Source organism: Mercurialis annua, linkage group LG5, assembly GCF_937616625.2.
Source record: "Mercurialis annua linkage group LG5, ddMerAnnu1.2, whole genome shotgun sequence".
NCBI classification, from domain to species: domain Eukaryota; kingdom Viridiplantae; phylum Streptophyta; class Magnoliopsida; order Malpighiales; family Euphorbiaceae; genus Mercurialis; species Mercurialis annua.
The window spans coordinates 6,960,700-6,977,028 of NC_065574.1; the positions used below are offsets into that span (position 1 = coordinate 6,960,700).

Sequence of the window (16,329 nt, forward strand, 5' to 3'; positions counted from 1 at the left end):
TCTGTTAAATTGAAGGTTACTCCCTTCTTAATTTTTTTTTGAGAATACCCCCTTCTTAACGAAAACAGAAAAAAAATTGACCTGTCAATTTGTAAATGGTTTTGTTTGGATTCGTAACTGAAAAATTAATAATTTCTTTCATAAGCTTTTAAGGATTTCATAATATATTGGTTTGACTATTAGATTTGACTTTGTTGCCTTCTTTTCTTTTCTCATTACATTTTACAATCGGAAAAAAAATGGAAAAGGGTCTCCTAAATGAGAATTGGAACTGTACTAGGTCTAAAAATTAAGCTATGTAGTTTTTGCTTTGCTTGGAATAGACTTCACTTTAATTGAATGAACAGAGATAGCCATTCAATATTTTGATTATTCTTTTTAAATTATTTGAGCTTTTGGTGCTAGCAGTGAAATATGATTCCAGTTATTAGTTATTTTATTGTTAATAAATAATTTAACTTTCTTGGAGTAGTTCTAGTCAAATAATAGATGATTGAATTCAATCTGATTCATGGAAATTAACTCGTGTTCCATTTCTCTTGGCAACTGATATGAAAAAATAAAATTATTTGTCGACAGTTTCTTGTATATAGAGAGTGAGCATCTAACGGAGTTTATGAGGCAGCCATCAAAGTCGACTGTATATATTTTAATGTCCCTTTTATCTTTAAGAAATTAAAGTTAGTGGATTCATATATTAGCTATTTCAAGTTTATATTAAATTTACATTACGTTTATATTGAGAATTGTAATTTTTTTTTCTTTTTTTTTAATTTACTATTAGTTTATTTATCACTTATAAATTTATTTTTAATATTTTATTTTTTTTGATAAATTGGAATAACTTAATTTTAGATTTGTAACCAGTTTACTAAGAATTAATTTTAAATTAGTTTACATTAAGTTAATATTAAGTTCACATTGAGTTAATATTAAGTTTACATTGAGTTGATATTGAGTTTACATTAGGTTCATATGGAGTTTATATTAAGTTTATTCCGAAAAACTTTAAAAAATTTACTTTCAATTTACTATTAGCTTATCCGTCACTTTATAATTTTTTTTAATAGTGTAACTTTTTAATAAATTACTGTGAACAATCTTTAAAATTTACTATTAAATTTTTTACATTAAATTTACACAAACCACCGTGAACAATCTTTAAAATTTATTTTAAATCTATTATTGATTTATTTTTGCTAGTATAGATTTTAAAAAAATTAACCAACATAGTAAAAAAGTTATTTTTTAAACTTTTAATAATTTACTAAATTTTTTATTTCGGATTGACATTTCATTTACATTAAGTTGATATTAGTTTTACATTGAGTCGACATTGAGTCAACATTAAATCGACATTGAGTTGACATTGAGTCGACATTGAGTTGACATTAGGTTTATCTTGAGTTGATGTTAGGTTTATATTGAGTTGATATTAAGTTTACATTGAATTAATTTGTATTAAGTTGATTTTTATAATTATAATAATTTACTAAAAAAATGTACTTCATATTGATATTTAGTTTACATTGAGTTGACATTAGGTTTATATTGATTTGATATTAAGTTTACATTCAATTCATATTAAGTTAATTTTTAAAATTATAATAATTTATTAAAAAAATTACTTCGGATTGACATTTAATTTACATTAAGTTTTCATTGAGTTGACATTGAGTTGATATTAAATTTACATTGAGTTAATATTAAGTTCACAATGAGTTGATATTAAGTTTACATTGAGTTTACATTAGGTTCATATTGAATTTATATTAGTTTACACCGACCACTACGGGAAATCTAAAAAAGTTTACTTTCAATTTAACATAAATTTATTTGTCACTTTAATAACAATTAATAAATTAATTTAATTATAGTAAGTTATTTTTAAAATTATAATTAGCTTATTAATAATTTTTATATAATTTATTCTGAGTTTACATTGAATTAACATTAAGTTGATATGCTTTCAATACATTAAGTTTAAAAATACTACCACAAAAAAAATTAAATAGTTTATTTTCAATTTCTTAATTAGTTTATATACCATTTTATATACTGGTTTTCAATAATGTAAATTTTTAGTAAATTAATTTAATTAGTTAAAATTACTATTTAATTTATAATAATTTAATAAAAAATTACTTTAACTTAATTTACTTTAAGTTGATGTTTAGTTTATACTGGGTTTTCATATTTAATTAATTAATTTAATTAGATTAAGTTACTTTAAATTTTATAAAAAATTATTTTAAATTAATTTATTTTAAGTCAATATTTAAGTTATACTTAATTTACACTAGCATTAATTTAATTAGAATAAGTTAATTTTAATTTCTAAATAGTCTAATAAAACTTATTTTAAATTATTTACTTAAAGTTGATATTAAGTTGATATTGAGTTCATATTGAGTTTACACAAGCTATAACGGCCCCCACTACCACGTATACAACCACAACCACCTCGGGTCCGACAAACCACTATATTTTTCAAATTTAAAAAGTGGAATATCTTATTAGTGTTATTTATGCATTAATAAAGAGTGTAAAATATAAATATATGTATATTTTATTTTTTTATTGTATAAATTTTTATTAAATAAATTTAATTAGCCTAGTTTAATATTAAAGTTATAATAAATTTAATTTAAATTGATATCTAGCCATATTTAATTTACAGTGAACACCAACCACTGTTGGTTTGGTCCGGCGGTTGCCGTCGTCGACCGGCGGTGGTCCAACTGTTTATAATGTAAAAATAAATTTATTTTCATTGCAAATAGAAAGGAAAATTAAATGGAAAATAATGAAAAAAAAATTAAATAAAAATAATAGACAAGTGACTTCTGTATATATTTATAACATTTTTAAAAGTAAAATAATATTAAAAAAATGATTAAAGAAATGAATTAAAATAAAATAATGTATGAGCAGGTAAATAGGTAATGCATGAGAAGGTTAATGTAAGAGCAAGTAGGACAATAGAAGAATAATCAGTTTGGCAATCCATTAGCAAGCAGGGATAATAATCAGTGTGGACAGTGTGATAACGCGTGAGCAAGAAGGAAATTATTCTGTGTTATAGAAACACAGTAGGATAATGGAGCATAGGGATAATATAGGAAAGTGAAATATTAAAAGGTAGACATACAAACTATTTTTATAAATTGAGAGAATTCTGTAAAAAAAAAAAAATGGGTTATTAACATAAACTTTTCAGATTTTGAGTGATTTGGTGTAATTATCTCATCAATAAAACCTAAAAAAAACAGAAAAAAATCAAAAAAGAGGCGTAATCTGTTCAGAATCAGGGAAGAAAATGTTACTAAACCAGAGAAAAAGAAAGAGAACGACAATGAAGGAAATTAACGAAACGAAAGAAGACAGAATCAGTCAATTACCGGACTGTCTTCTCCATCACATCTTCTCCTTCTCCGACACAGCTCACGTTGTTAAAACTTGTATTTTGTCGAAAAGATGGAGGTACTTATGGACTTCTTCTCCCAATCTTAATTTCAATTCCACCACCTTTTCTAGGGTTACTACCTCCGAAGAAAAATCTTTCTTTAACTTTGTTAATCAAGTTCTTCTTCGTCGAAATTATACACCCATCAACAATTTTTTCTATAACTCCCTTAATTTTGTTGAAGCTGGTGCTGTTGAATCATGGATATACTATGCAGTTAAGCATCAAGTTCAACATCTTATAATAGAAGCTTATTGTCCTAATTTGCCCCCTCGGTTTCCTCATTGCTTTTTTGGCTGTACATCATTAACAACTCTCAAACTCGTTACCTGTGATTATGAAAGCATGACATTGCCTAGAACTTTAGACTTACCCTCTTTGAAAAATTTGCACCTTGTTAGATTTAAAGATTTTGATGGGAGTATCTTTTCGAGTTGTCCGAATCTCGAGACCCTAAAACTTGAAAAGCTATGGATGGATCGTATTCGGAAGTTCAGTGTTTGTGCTCAAAATCTAAAAAGCTTGGATATTTTAAGTATGGCTGAACTAATGTTTTATCCCAACTGTGAATTTATTATTATGGCTCCAAAGCTTGTGGATATCAAGTTTGTTGGCCATCCTCCTTTACTCTACTCTACTAAGAATATTTGTTCTCTCGACCAAATTGATGTCGATTTGCCAAGCCATGAATTACTGGATCGCCTCTATCGTACGGATGAGCAAAAGCAAAAGTTTGCTCTCGATGTGCTCCAAATGCTTAATGCATTTCATATTGCAAAAACCATCACATTGTCCGCGAATGTCATTCAGGTGAGTGCTTGATTCTATTATGCAATTTAAGGCACCGATTATGTGGGTTTATAGTAGATCAATTCATACTAACTTGACAATTGATGTTTATAGAATTCATCTTAACATATAGTTGCATCTAATGCTTGTTAAGGCCTCTTTTTTAGGATAAGTTATTTTATTTCTTCTTGATACAAATCAAGTCTTGCATATTGTCCTACTGAAGTAAAACTACATTAGTTGTCTTAGTATGCATACGTCTTTCTTTGTACTTCATAATCTCCACTGGATTTGCTTCACTGTTTGCAATCACTTTTAAATCAACTCATGGATCATGTTATTCAGTTCTGCTGGTAGTTCTATCAATTAAAAACTTTAATTAAAGTGAATGTCTTACATACATGAACAACTACAGTCTTGCATCAATTTTAGAATGAATTTATGTTCTGTTTTTAGCTCACATATTTTGATATTTCTGATCTCTCTGATTGCTACTTGTAGACAGTTATAAGCACTTTTGTTTATAGGTTCTAATTGAATGTTTGCAGTATGTTCATCTAGTCTAGCAAGCTTCTAATTTTTACAATTATTAATTGTTTATATATGTAATTGTCAAAGTTTTCTTGAAATCATTGTTTTCTCCTTTTAGCTTACTAGCTGATGATTCATGTTTGAAGGTTCTATCCTACATTCGTTGTTCTCTGAATGAGCACCCTTTGCCGTTTCCAAATCTAAAGTTTCTGAAGTTGAAGAGTAGTGAGTCATCCAAGAATGTCAAGATACCGACCTTTATCTTAAATTACTTTCTTAAGAGCTCTCCATTGCTGGAAATATGTTGGTAAAGATTACAAAGGTAAGTAATGAGATCATTTCTCCTATAAATCATTTAAAATGTAATTGGTGAAATGACTAAACTACAACTGAAATTAATTTTAAGGGATCCAATGTATTAGTCAAATGATCATTAAATATCCATGAGAATGCTTGCAGTTTTTCTTATTGATGTAAAAGTAGAGTATCAGTTGGCTTAATGTGCTTTACTCCTTTACTTCATAAGATTTGTGGAATTTACTCCCTAAGTTATGTTCTTGAAATATGATAGTGGACTTCTTGCTATCATTAAAAGGGCATTGTTTATGCGTGAACTTATATTTTCTCCAATCTGAATTGAGATCGACTTTGACTGCTTCCATTCTTAGTTGCATGTTGTTTACCATGAACGAAATTTCATCGGCGCATACATTTTTAATTGTTATTGTCTCCCATTACACGATATCTTAGTAATTATAGTTTTTGTTTCTAAATATATGTATTATGATTGCAGTAGGCTCATATTGTGTAAGTCCAAGAAGGTCAGCAGCATGTGTCTGTATCTGGACTTATTTTCGCAAGAGCTGTTCTTCGTTTTTGAATGCACAGGCAACTACAAGTTAATTACAGTGCAAACAACAGCAGCATTGTTACATGTTAGATTGGTGAGATTTGGAAGAAAGAGAACATTTTGATGTTAGCTTTGGTTTTTAGTTGAGTTTGGTTATACACTTCCTAAAAAAAGTTTGTTTCTATTTTTTTGATAAAATAGTCAATTGGATGAGTTAAATTCTTGTTTCCTTTATTTATTTAAATTTATTGGTTTTTTTATAAAAATTAATAATTGAATACATTTATTAATTCTTATACTCGTATAAAAAAACAAAAACAAAATCTTTTTTTTAACTGAATGTATTTTCTTTATTTTATGGTTTATATTGTGTAACCTTTTTTCTTCACTCTAGATTTTTCGCCCTTTAATGTTTCTCTTCATTTAAAATGCAATTTTTGTGGTGAAGAAAAATCAATAAACCATAGTATTTTTCTTGTTCCGAATGCCACTGTTCTCAAAGGATTTAATTCATTTCCCCTTTATCATTAGGGAGATGTATATACATTTATTTTGGCTCGAAAAGATATCAATGCGAATCTTAAAGAGTATGGATTCTTTGTTGTTTTCAGTGATTTTATTTTGTTATTTTGATGTATTTGAAATGCGAGTATAATGAAGAGTTTTGGAGTTATTTGACTCAAAAATGAATAGTTTTGGGGTTAATTGCTCAAAAAAATATAAATTGGGTTAGATGACCCCGTGTCACAAGTTCAGGGGGCGCGTTGACCCTTTGTTCAAATTTTATTGAATAATGTATATTACTTTTTTAATTTTTTTAAAATTAAACTATTCGATAAATCAATTTAAAAAAATTATTCTATTAGTTGTTACTTTTATTAATTAATAAAGTAAATCCCTATAAATATTTTATACAAAAACATAATAAATTTATTGATAAACTACTTTTAATTTATCTTTCTTTGGACTTAAATAGAAACTAAATTAAATTTTTTATTTAGCATTGTGTTCATAGTGGGATACCTTCTTTGAGGCTACTCAATGAATGGTTGAAGCTTGATTTAAAATACAATTTTTATGGTTAAGAAGAATCCATAAGTCATATTTTTTTTTTTCGAATGCTAACATTTTCAAATTGTTGAGTCCATTTTATCTTTTATCGTTCTACTCCAACTGGTAGATGTTTTTCATTTAGTTTGGCTTGGAATAAAATTACTGTGATCATGAACGTCGAACGAAAATTTAATGCAAGTTGAATATTAGATCATCCGACTAATATGAATGATTCATTGCCTCCATCTAGTTCTATTGATTGGACTCTTCCTCCATAAGATTTTATCAAACTGGATTATTAATGCAACCATTCATAAAGAACATAAATTTTTGAGGTAATTAGACAGTACACCGCCAAAACCATAAATATTCTCAAAATTACGACGCGGGTTGCTTTGTTGCAAAAATATAGTATAGTTTCAATATCTTTCAATTTTTGTGTTTTTGTTTTTTAATTTTACTGTTAATAAAATTAATAAATACGATTAGCAGAGATTCTTGCCCTTCTTCGACAGCGCCCGCTTTCCCCCGTTTCTGTCGCGGCAGCTCATGCTGTTTCTTCTCCATTTGGTTATGTAAGTTTAGATAATCCAGCAGATATTTCACATGTGTTCGACTTCAAATATCCGAAGTTGTACAGTGACTGGAATTTACACTTCTGCAAGTAGGCGCCGCTCATTACCGGCCACGGTTCTAGAAAAGCCTATTAAAAACCGTCAAAAGCTTGAATTTTTGATTAATTTAGAATTACCTACTAACCATAATCACCAACTTTTGCATCAGGAATCACCTAGAAGAGTTTTTATCGAAGACCCACCTTGAATTTCAGCTCTGTTTTTCAAAAGTCTTAAAAAGTAGCTAATAAAGAGGTGAAATTGGAGTTCAAAATTATTGAGAAACGAAGTATAATTTGTTGAGGAGGCAAATTAGAGAAGAGACTAAGGCATGGGAGGGAATGGTGGAGGAATATAAGGGTTTAGTGAAGGAAATGTTGGCTCCTAATTTGCCTTATGTTAAAAGCTTGTTTTTGGGTTGGTTTGGAAGAAGCTATAGAATTTTCAAAGGTCAAAAAAGTAGAAGGCTGCAATACCATTATTTAAGATTCTTAATTTATTAATAAATAAATTACTGTTTAGCATCTCTTTTTTTATAGGTAATTGATTATCGGATACCTAAACTATCCCTCCTTTTATAGATGGCTATAAACTTTATATATTTCAATTTAATAACTAAAATTTAGTTTCTTTTATATATCGGTAGTAAACCGATAGATAACTGTCAGAAAATCAGCAAACTGATAGTTAGTAAACTGTTAGTAAACTAACTTAACTTTTTTAGTAAACCATTAGTAAATTTGTTTTTAAGTAAATCTAGAGTAAACTAATTTTTATTGTAAAATAAAAGTAATAAATTTGAAACTAATTTAATACATTTTTTATAATCCTGTTGGTAAACTGATAGTAAATTAAGTAATAGTTCATTTTAACATTTTATAATTTAAAACTAAAAAATAGTAATTTGATTTTTAAGTATACCGATAATAGACTGTTAGTAAACTTATAGTGAACAGATTTTTGGTAAACCGTTAGTAAACCGTTAGTAAACTGAAATCGTATTTTTGCAAATAAAAAAAGTATTTTTATAAAAATATTTAGTCAAACCGTAAATTTTAACTAATTTTGGTCAAAAGGTATTGTTGAGAATATTTTGGTGTTTTATAGGTATATGCCTAAAAATCCCTAATTTTTTTTCCAAAATGACTTTTCTTATATTTCTTATATTTGTTTACATTTGTATTACTAGTTTCATTAAGAGGCATCAAAAATTTCTTATTTGGTCAAATTTTACCAACTTCACTTTAATGTGAATCACCAAATCTTTCACAAAAAGATATTTTTTATTTTTTAATATTTTTTTATATATTTCTACCAGTTAAACCTATAAAATTATTTATATTCATATTCGTCTGAATTCTATATATAATGTTATTTAAACTTTAAATAAAATTAAATACTACTGAATTTTTATTATAAAAGTTTGATTTAAAATTATTTTATATTAAATTTGTTAAAAATAAATATTATATTAATTTATTCAATTAACACAATAAAATGGATCAAATTAGCTAAAATAAATGTTACATTAATTTCTTTCAATTATCACAATGTAAAAACTAAAATTAGTGAACATAATGACTATGTTGCCTCCACAAATGCTCTATTTTATCTCATAAAATTATATGTGGAATTGTTTTATGTTACCATCTTATCAAATTATCAATGTAATATTTTTGTGTTATTTTCTCGTAAAACTATTTGCATAATGCTTTTATATTATCATTTTGTAAAATTACCATCTCGTAAAATTGTCTATGAAATAATATCTTTATATTAACTTTAATATATTATTATAAAAAAATAGATGATTAATATATTTTAATATTATTATGTCTAAAATTAGTTTATAATAATTTAATTAAAGAATGGTAAAATATTGTATAAAATTGTAATTTAACTAATTAATACTTCTTACATCTCATTTCAAAAGTCCCATCTAATTTTACATTATATTTTAATATTTCAAAAGTCCCATTTAAAGTTTCAAATCTAAAGACCTAACCAATAATTTTCAAGTTTTTTAGCTAATTATAGAGTTTAATCAACAATCTCCCGTTGGTTAATTATCCACAACAGGAAATAGAATATATCCATTAGGGATGTTTTGCATTTCCAAATCCAAAATTAGTTCGTTAATACAGAGAAGTTGACGGTGGTTCTACTTCTATCATCATCATCCTCATCATCTTGCCGCTCATGTCCCTCCACTGTCAGGTTTGAATTTTAACACTAATCATATATATCATTACGGTTTATTTTAATCATTAATCTTACATACAGTTATTGATAATTAAGTTACAACCATGTTTTTTTAATTATACCCCGAATAAGCTGCGGCTTCAAATTCGCATGGTAAATGATAAGTAACGGTCAAGTATTTAAGAGTATCAATAAGAACTTGAATTTTCTGGTTTTGAAGTATTAAATTCTGGTACGGGTATCATTATTTTATTCTGAAAATAATTATTGTTCATAAAATAACCGTCAAAAACTGTTTCCATTTTCATTGTATATGAAGAAACTTATAATACAACCGCTACTGTCACCACCATTACTACCCCCATCAGTTTTTCTCTCGGGGTGCCGGATCTATAACAACTCTTGTTAGTACTTTTGACCTACCAAAATCTTCAATTTTTACCAATATTCAATTTATACTTATATTCCAAAAATTTGTAAAAACTGATGAACAAATTGAATTGCTTTGGAAGTTCACACCTTCCATATCATTTTCCTCTTTTTTAATTTTACCAATTTTTTTCTTCAAATTGATTTTAAACTAGTTGGTGATTTATATTGAAACCACAATACTTTCATTTTTATTAGATAAATTATATTTATTTTCTTATATGCATGGGAGAAATCTATATTTCTTTTATAGAATGAATATTATTTCAATTAATTTTTACATGTAAATTAAATTTTAGTAATCTTACTACTGCAGAATTTTATTTTTATCACTAAATGTTTTATTAAAAAACTTTTAAATTGTATTATTTTTTTGGCGTGATTGTATATCACATTTGGCGCTTTCCCTTTAAAGCATCTCAATAGTATTTTTAAATAAAAAAAACCTTTTTCAACAATAAAAATAAAAATCAATTTTATTTATTTTAACTCTCAATCTTTAGAGAATATAAAGTTTCATTTCAAAAAGTAAATAATTGTGAAAGAAGTGATAAATGCTATATATATATATATATATATATATATATATATATATATATATATATATATATATATATATATATATATATATATATATAAAGAGTTGTTTTAACTTTCCAAATTTGAAGAGTTAAATTGAATCTTTATGTAATTTTAAAAATAAAAAATTTATTATAGCATTATTTTACATTTACACTTTTTACAAATAAATAAAGAATCTATTGTAGATGCTTTAAATGTGTAAAGTTTATGTATTGGCATATCTTAAATTTTGGCTGGCATCTAAAGCTATTCAACACCGGTGAAAGGTATCTGCAATCATATGCACACTTAATTCTGGTTAGTCCGTTCTTTTTTTTATTTCACCTTATTTTATACTATGTCACTGTTTTGTTTCATTATTTTTTATTAGTGTTTCTAATTGTTTTCTTTTATCAAGTTAAAATTATTTTTGATAAAATGTATTTTGTTTTTTACAAAAATATTTTATTAACTGGCATGAATTTTATCACAATATTAAAAATCTCTAAAAATCTATAATTTTTTGGGATTTTGGTTGATAATTTTAGATATATTGTTTGCAATATAAATATATTTCATATGGAGATTAGTTTGTTTAAATTTTCAAAATATAAATGTACAATTCCGCTTTAAATTTATAAAATAATGATTAACTATAAAATTGGATGATTATGTTGGTATTTTTCATATACATTTATTTCAAGTTTTTCTTGGTCTTATGTCTAAAAACTAACTAATATTTCATTAAATTTTGGTATTTTAAATTGGGATTTTTGACCGTTTAGTAATTGTTTCGTATACAATTTGTTTTAGATGGCGGTAACATATAACATTTAACTCTTAATGGCCGTTTCTATAGTTATTTTGTATTTAATTTATTTTATCTACTTTACTATTTGATGAATGTCATCACATTCATCAAATAGTAATAAGTGGATAAAGTATTATTTATTAAAAAAAACAAAGTAACTATAGACCTATTTTTAATGGCAAATTATTTATTTTATTTTTTCCTACTATTTGGCTTTTTCAATTTTGATATAGGCACGACGGCTTCTTGGCACTATAGAACCAATGGTGGTGGCGGCACTAGGATTACGAACAGCAATGAACGAGTTATTGATTTCAGACCATCGTCGTCTGATGACAAAGTTGTTAGAGTAGTCTTAGTTGATATTCTTGATCTAATTTCAAATTTTTAGAAATTAGATTTAATTTGGGTAGCCCATTCGGTGGCTAAAAAAGCCCTTGTGGATGACTGCTTTGCAGTTCTCATCATTTACTTTTGGAATGACTTACTCATTGGTGATGAGCAGTCATTTCCTATTTGTATATATCATTTCTTCAATTAATGAAGTTTAGCCTTTGACAAAAAAAAAAAATTTTACATAAAAATTAAGAAATCATATGTTATTGTGCTTTTTTCATATTTTATTTCTGCCAATGATGCAGTTTTTTCTCTGATGACTAAATGCTTGATAATTGAAGAATTTTAGTGTAATAAAAAAAATAGAGAAATGTCTTTAAAAATAAAATATCTTAAAATAGAAAATAAACCTTTTAAAATGAAACGAAAAAATATTCATAAAGTGAAACCGTTAAAAAGGAAATATTTCATCATTTTTAATGAAAGATGGTAAACCAGGTGAGTCGTTCGAAAAAGAGTTACCAATTTTCATTTAGTCGTTCGAAAATTAATTACCCCCTCACATACTGATACTAGGGTTTATAGTTTTTCCTCTGTTCCGATTCAGGGAGGAAAAGGAAAATGGTAGCGAACAACAGAAAGAAAATTGATAGGATCAGTCAGTTACCAGATTGTCTTCTTCATCATATCTTCTCTTTCGCGGTCGCAACCGATGTTGTCAGAACCTGTGTTTTGTCGAAAAGATGGAGGTACTTGTGGACTTCTTGTCCCTATCTTAATTTTACTGTCGGGTATGATAGTACAGAAAAATATTCCATTAACTTCATCAATCAAGTTCTTTTGCGTCGAAATTCTATACCCATTAAGAATTTTGTCTATGATGCAAGTATTGAGGTTGAAGGCAGTGTGGTTGAATCTTGGTTGTATTATGCAGTTAATCATCAAGTTCAACGTCTTACAATCAACCCTTATTGTCCTAAAATTCCCATTGAGTTTCCCAAGTGTTTTTATGGCTGTACATCTTTAACAACTCTCAAACTTAATTCTGTTGATCACTTTGAAGAAGCAAGCATACTATTGCCTAAAACTTTAGAGTTGCCCTCTTTGAAAAAATTGCATCTTATTAATTTTTCAGATTTTGATGGGACTGTGTTTTCAAGTATTCCGAATCTAGAGACTTTAATACTTGAAAACATATACTTTGATGGCATCCAAAATAATTTCAGTGTTTCTGCTCCAAATCTGAAAAACTTTTGTTTTTTAAATCACCCGGACGACTTCTTTGATTTCCAGTGTGAATTTGTTATTGTGGCTCCAAAGCTTAGGAAATTCAAGTTTGTCGGAGATGCTGCTTTAGTCTCCTCTACCAAAAATCTTTGTTCTCTGGACCAAATTGAAATTGATCTGTGCTGTGGACTGGATAGAGTTTATTCTAAGGATAACCAACAGAAGTTTGCCCGCGAAGTACTCCAAATGTTCAATGCATTTCATATTGCAAAAAACGTCACACTATCCATGCGTGTCATCGAGGTTTGTGCATGATTCTATTATGATATTTATGACATCTTTATTTGTGGTTTTACAATAAATTGATACATGCTAACTTATCAATTGATAAATATGGAATTCATCTTAACATAGAGGTGCATCTAATGCTTGTTAAGGTCTCTTTTTGAAGATAAGCTCTTTTATGTCTTCTTCATACAAATAAAGAGCATGCTTGCATATTGTCCTATTGAAGTGAAAATGCATTAGTTGTCTTAGTCTGCATACTTATTTGTACTTCTTATTGAATTCTGCTAGTAGTTCTATTAATTGAAGTGGAAAATCTTACATACATGAACAACTACAGTTTCCATCTTTGAAATTTTAAAATGGATCTCTGTTCTTCCTTTTATATGTTCTAAATGGATGTTTACAGTAGGTTCATTTGGTAATTGCTGAAGTTTCAATTTTTTTTATAAAAGTTCTCCATTTATGATATAATCAATCACATTGAGCACAAATTCAAAGGTATCATGATGTACATATAGAGTCGAGATTCTTTTTTGTTATATGTAATATATTTTTCTCAATAACTTCTAAATTTACAAACATTTTATGTTTACATATGTAGTTGCCACTGTTTTTTGAAGGCATTGTTTTAGGCCTTTAGCTTATTAGCTGACGGTTTGATGTTTGAAGGTTCTATCCCTCATTCCTTCTTTGCTGAATGAGCACCCTTCACAGTATCCAAATCTGAAGTCTCTGAAGGTGAAGACTAATGAGTTTTCCAAGAACATCAAGATACCCAGCTTTATCTTAGATTACTTTCTTACGGACTCTTCATTGCTGGAAATATGCTGGGAATAGTTGCAAAGGTAATTACAAAAACCCTTGTTCCTGTAAGTCATTTCAACAGAGTTTTGGTCAGATTATCGATGTTAATAGGATTATGTACTTTTCTGATATAAGATATGGTGAATGATTATTATAACTCGGTTGTTATTTTGATTGATTACTATAACATATATGAAAGTTATCTCACTATAGATATAAGTCCTTGTTTTGAAGTCAATAAGACCCTTGCTTCTTGAACTGTTTGCTGGCGAAATTTGATCAAAGGCATGATTTTTGAGGTAAGCATTTCATCACTAACAATCATGGTCTAAACTACATTGTAAAAGTATAGATAAATGTGATTATAAAATTTCCATGGGAATGCTTACAACTTTCATTAGTGTAAAAATGAAGTACCAGTTGGTTTAAATGTGATTTACTCAATTTTACTCGTTTGACTATTTATAACTCAATAATATGTTCTTGAAATATGACACTAATCTTTTTAAGTTTTTATTCATCGAAACAATCAAGGATTGCTATCATAAAATGGCATTACTTTATGCATGAAGTTTTATTTTTCTATCTTCTGAATTGGGATGGACTTTCTATCTGCTGAATTAGGACGGAAGCTTTTTTTTTTTTAATAAGCGAATTTGAAGTCAATTATTTTTCTCTTTGATCTGTTACTGGTGAAAATTGATCAAGTGCATGATTTTGAGAGAAGCATTTCACCACTAAAAGTCATGGACTAAGCTGTAACTGAAATTAATACTTTAGGGATTCAATGTATTAGTTAAATGATTATTAAATATCCATGGGAATGCTTGCAGTTTTTCGTATTGATGTGAAAATAGAGTATGAGTTGGCTTAATCTGCTTTACTCCTTTTTTGTTTTTTGAGAATATCTGCTTTTCTCTGTTACTTCAGAAGATTCATATAAATTTACTTCATAAGTTATCTTCTTGAACTATGATAGTGATCTTCTTATCCAATGAAACCATCAAGGGTTACTATTAATAGAAGTCGATGAATTTATTTTTTTCTCAAACTTCTGAATTGAGATGGACTTTCAATGCTTTTATTTTTAGTCACATGTCGTTTTCGTTGTTTCCATGAACAAAATTTTATCAGCGGATTAGATTTTCATTTGTTACTGTCTCCCTTTACACATATTTCTTGGTAAAATATTGTTTTAGTTTCTAAATATATGTATTATGATTGCAGTTGGTTCATATTGTGCAAGTCCAGGAAGGTTAGCAGCATGTATGTCTGTATTTCGACTTATTTCCGCAAGAGCTATTCCTCGTTTTTGAATGCACGAGCAAGTAAGCAACTACAAGTTACAACAAAGGCATCATAGCTTTTTCATTAGCTTAATTAGTAATATTTTTGTGCTCAGTTGTGGCTATTGCTTTGTTTTTCTATGTATTCCTCCTTTTGGTTGATTTGCTAATAGTTTCTTGGGCGAGTCTTGTATATAACTTTTCTCCACTACAGTAGTTAAGCTTATGCTCTTCATCTTGGGAAATTTACACCCTACATTTTAAATGGGTAAAATATTTACAAGAATACTTTATAGGTTTTATCTTTACAATTTAATTATCATTTTTTAAAAAATATAACATTTTTTTTATATTTACGCAAAGACTATTTTCTCTTTCGTTATTCATTTTCTTTTCTCCTAATTCTTTAAAACCCTAATTTATTTTATCCTTCTATTTCATCCATTAGCGGCCACCACTATAATCAAATTTCATCTTTCAAACCACACCACCACCATCCTTCTTCTGTTGCTGCTGCTCTCCCATTCACGTCGTCGCCGTTGTTCTCCTCTCACGTTGTCACCCCTGCTCTTCCCGCATGCTATCGCCATTGCTCTCCCCTCATGACGTCGTGATCCCCATTTTTCATATATAAATATAAATTTTATTGTGAAATTATTCTATAAGTTATAATTTTATTGTGAAATATTGTAAATTTTATTAGATAATGTATTTCATATATAAATATGAATTTTAACTTTTAAAAAAAAAATTCAAACTATTCATATTAATTTTAAAAATGTATTCTATAAGTTATAATTTTTATTAATTAATTAAACAAGTACCTTTAAGGCTTGCAAATAAAGTAGTTTATATAGACCAAGGCAAACTATTTGAGGTTCTCTTTCTTTGATCCCCACTTTGAGTTAGTTAAGCTGGCGAATTCCATTATGGATCGAGTTGTGTTACTTAATCAAATCGTACCGGTTTTCCCTCTGCAAAGAAAAAGAGGGTTAATTAATTAAAAAGATTTTATTCTAATTAACTTTAATTAATTATAATTACCTCTAATGGAAACTTAATTAAAATTTTAATTAACTATC

General features: G+C 27.5%; 2 protein-coding genes across 4 annotated transcripts; both read left to right on the plus strand.

The window, feature by feature from the left end:
- The first annotated feature begins 3,179 nt into the window (after positions 1-3,179).
- On the plus strand, positions 3,180-5,855 carry LOC126680790 (F-box/FBD/LRR-repeat protein At5g56420-like). 2 transcript variants are annotated; one of them, XM_050375976.2, is made up of 3 exons: positions 3,180-4,276; positions 4,933-5,108; positions 5,583-5,855. In XM_050375976.2, the coding sequence occupies exons 1-2, from the start codon at positions 3,320-3,322 to the stop codon at positions 5,095-5,097; spliced, it is 1,122 nt and encodes a 373-aa protein (XP_050231933.1). In that variant the 5' UTR covers positions 3,180-3,319; the 3' UTR covers positions 5,098-5,108; positions 5,583-5,855. The 2 variants fall into 2 exon arrangements, with proteins under 2 accessions (XP_050231933.1, XP_050231932.1); XM_050375975.1 differs by having other exon boundaries at positions 3,181-4,276; positions 5,580-5,855.
- A 6,273-nt stretch (positions 5,856-12,128) lies between these two features.
- LOC126680796 (F-box/FBD/LRR-repeat protein At5g56420-like) lies at positions 12,129-15,492 on the plus strand. 2 transcript variants are annotated; one of them, XR_008790754.1, is made up of 4 exons: positions 12,129-13,172; positions 13,827-14,002; positions 14,175-14,260; positions 15,189-15,492. XR_008790754.1 is itself a non-coding variant. In XM_050375988.2 (3 exons), exons 1-2 carry the CDS (start codon positions 12,264-12,266, stop codon positions 13,992-13,994), a joined length of 1,077 nt encoding a protein of 358 aa, XP_050231945.1. In that variant the 5' UTR covers positions 12,131-12,263; the 3' UTR covers positions 13,995-14,002; positions 15,189-15,492. The 2 variants fall into 2 exon arrangements, 1 of the variants encoding a protein (XP_050231945.1); XM_050375988.2 differs by lacking the exon at positions 14,175-14,260 and having other exon boundaries at positions 12,131-13,172.
- Positions 15,493-16,329: the final 837 nt, after the last annotated feature.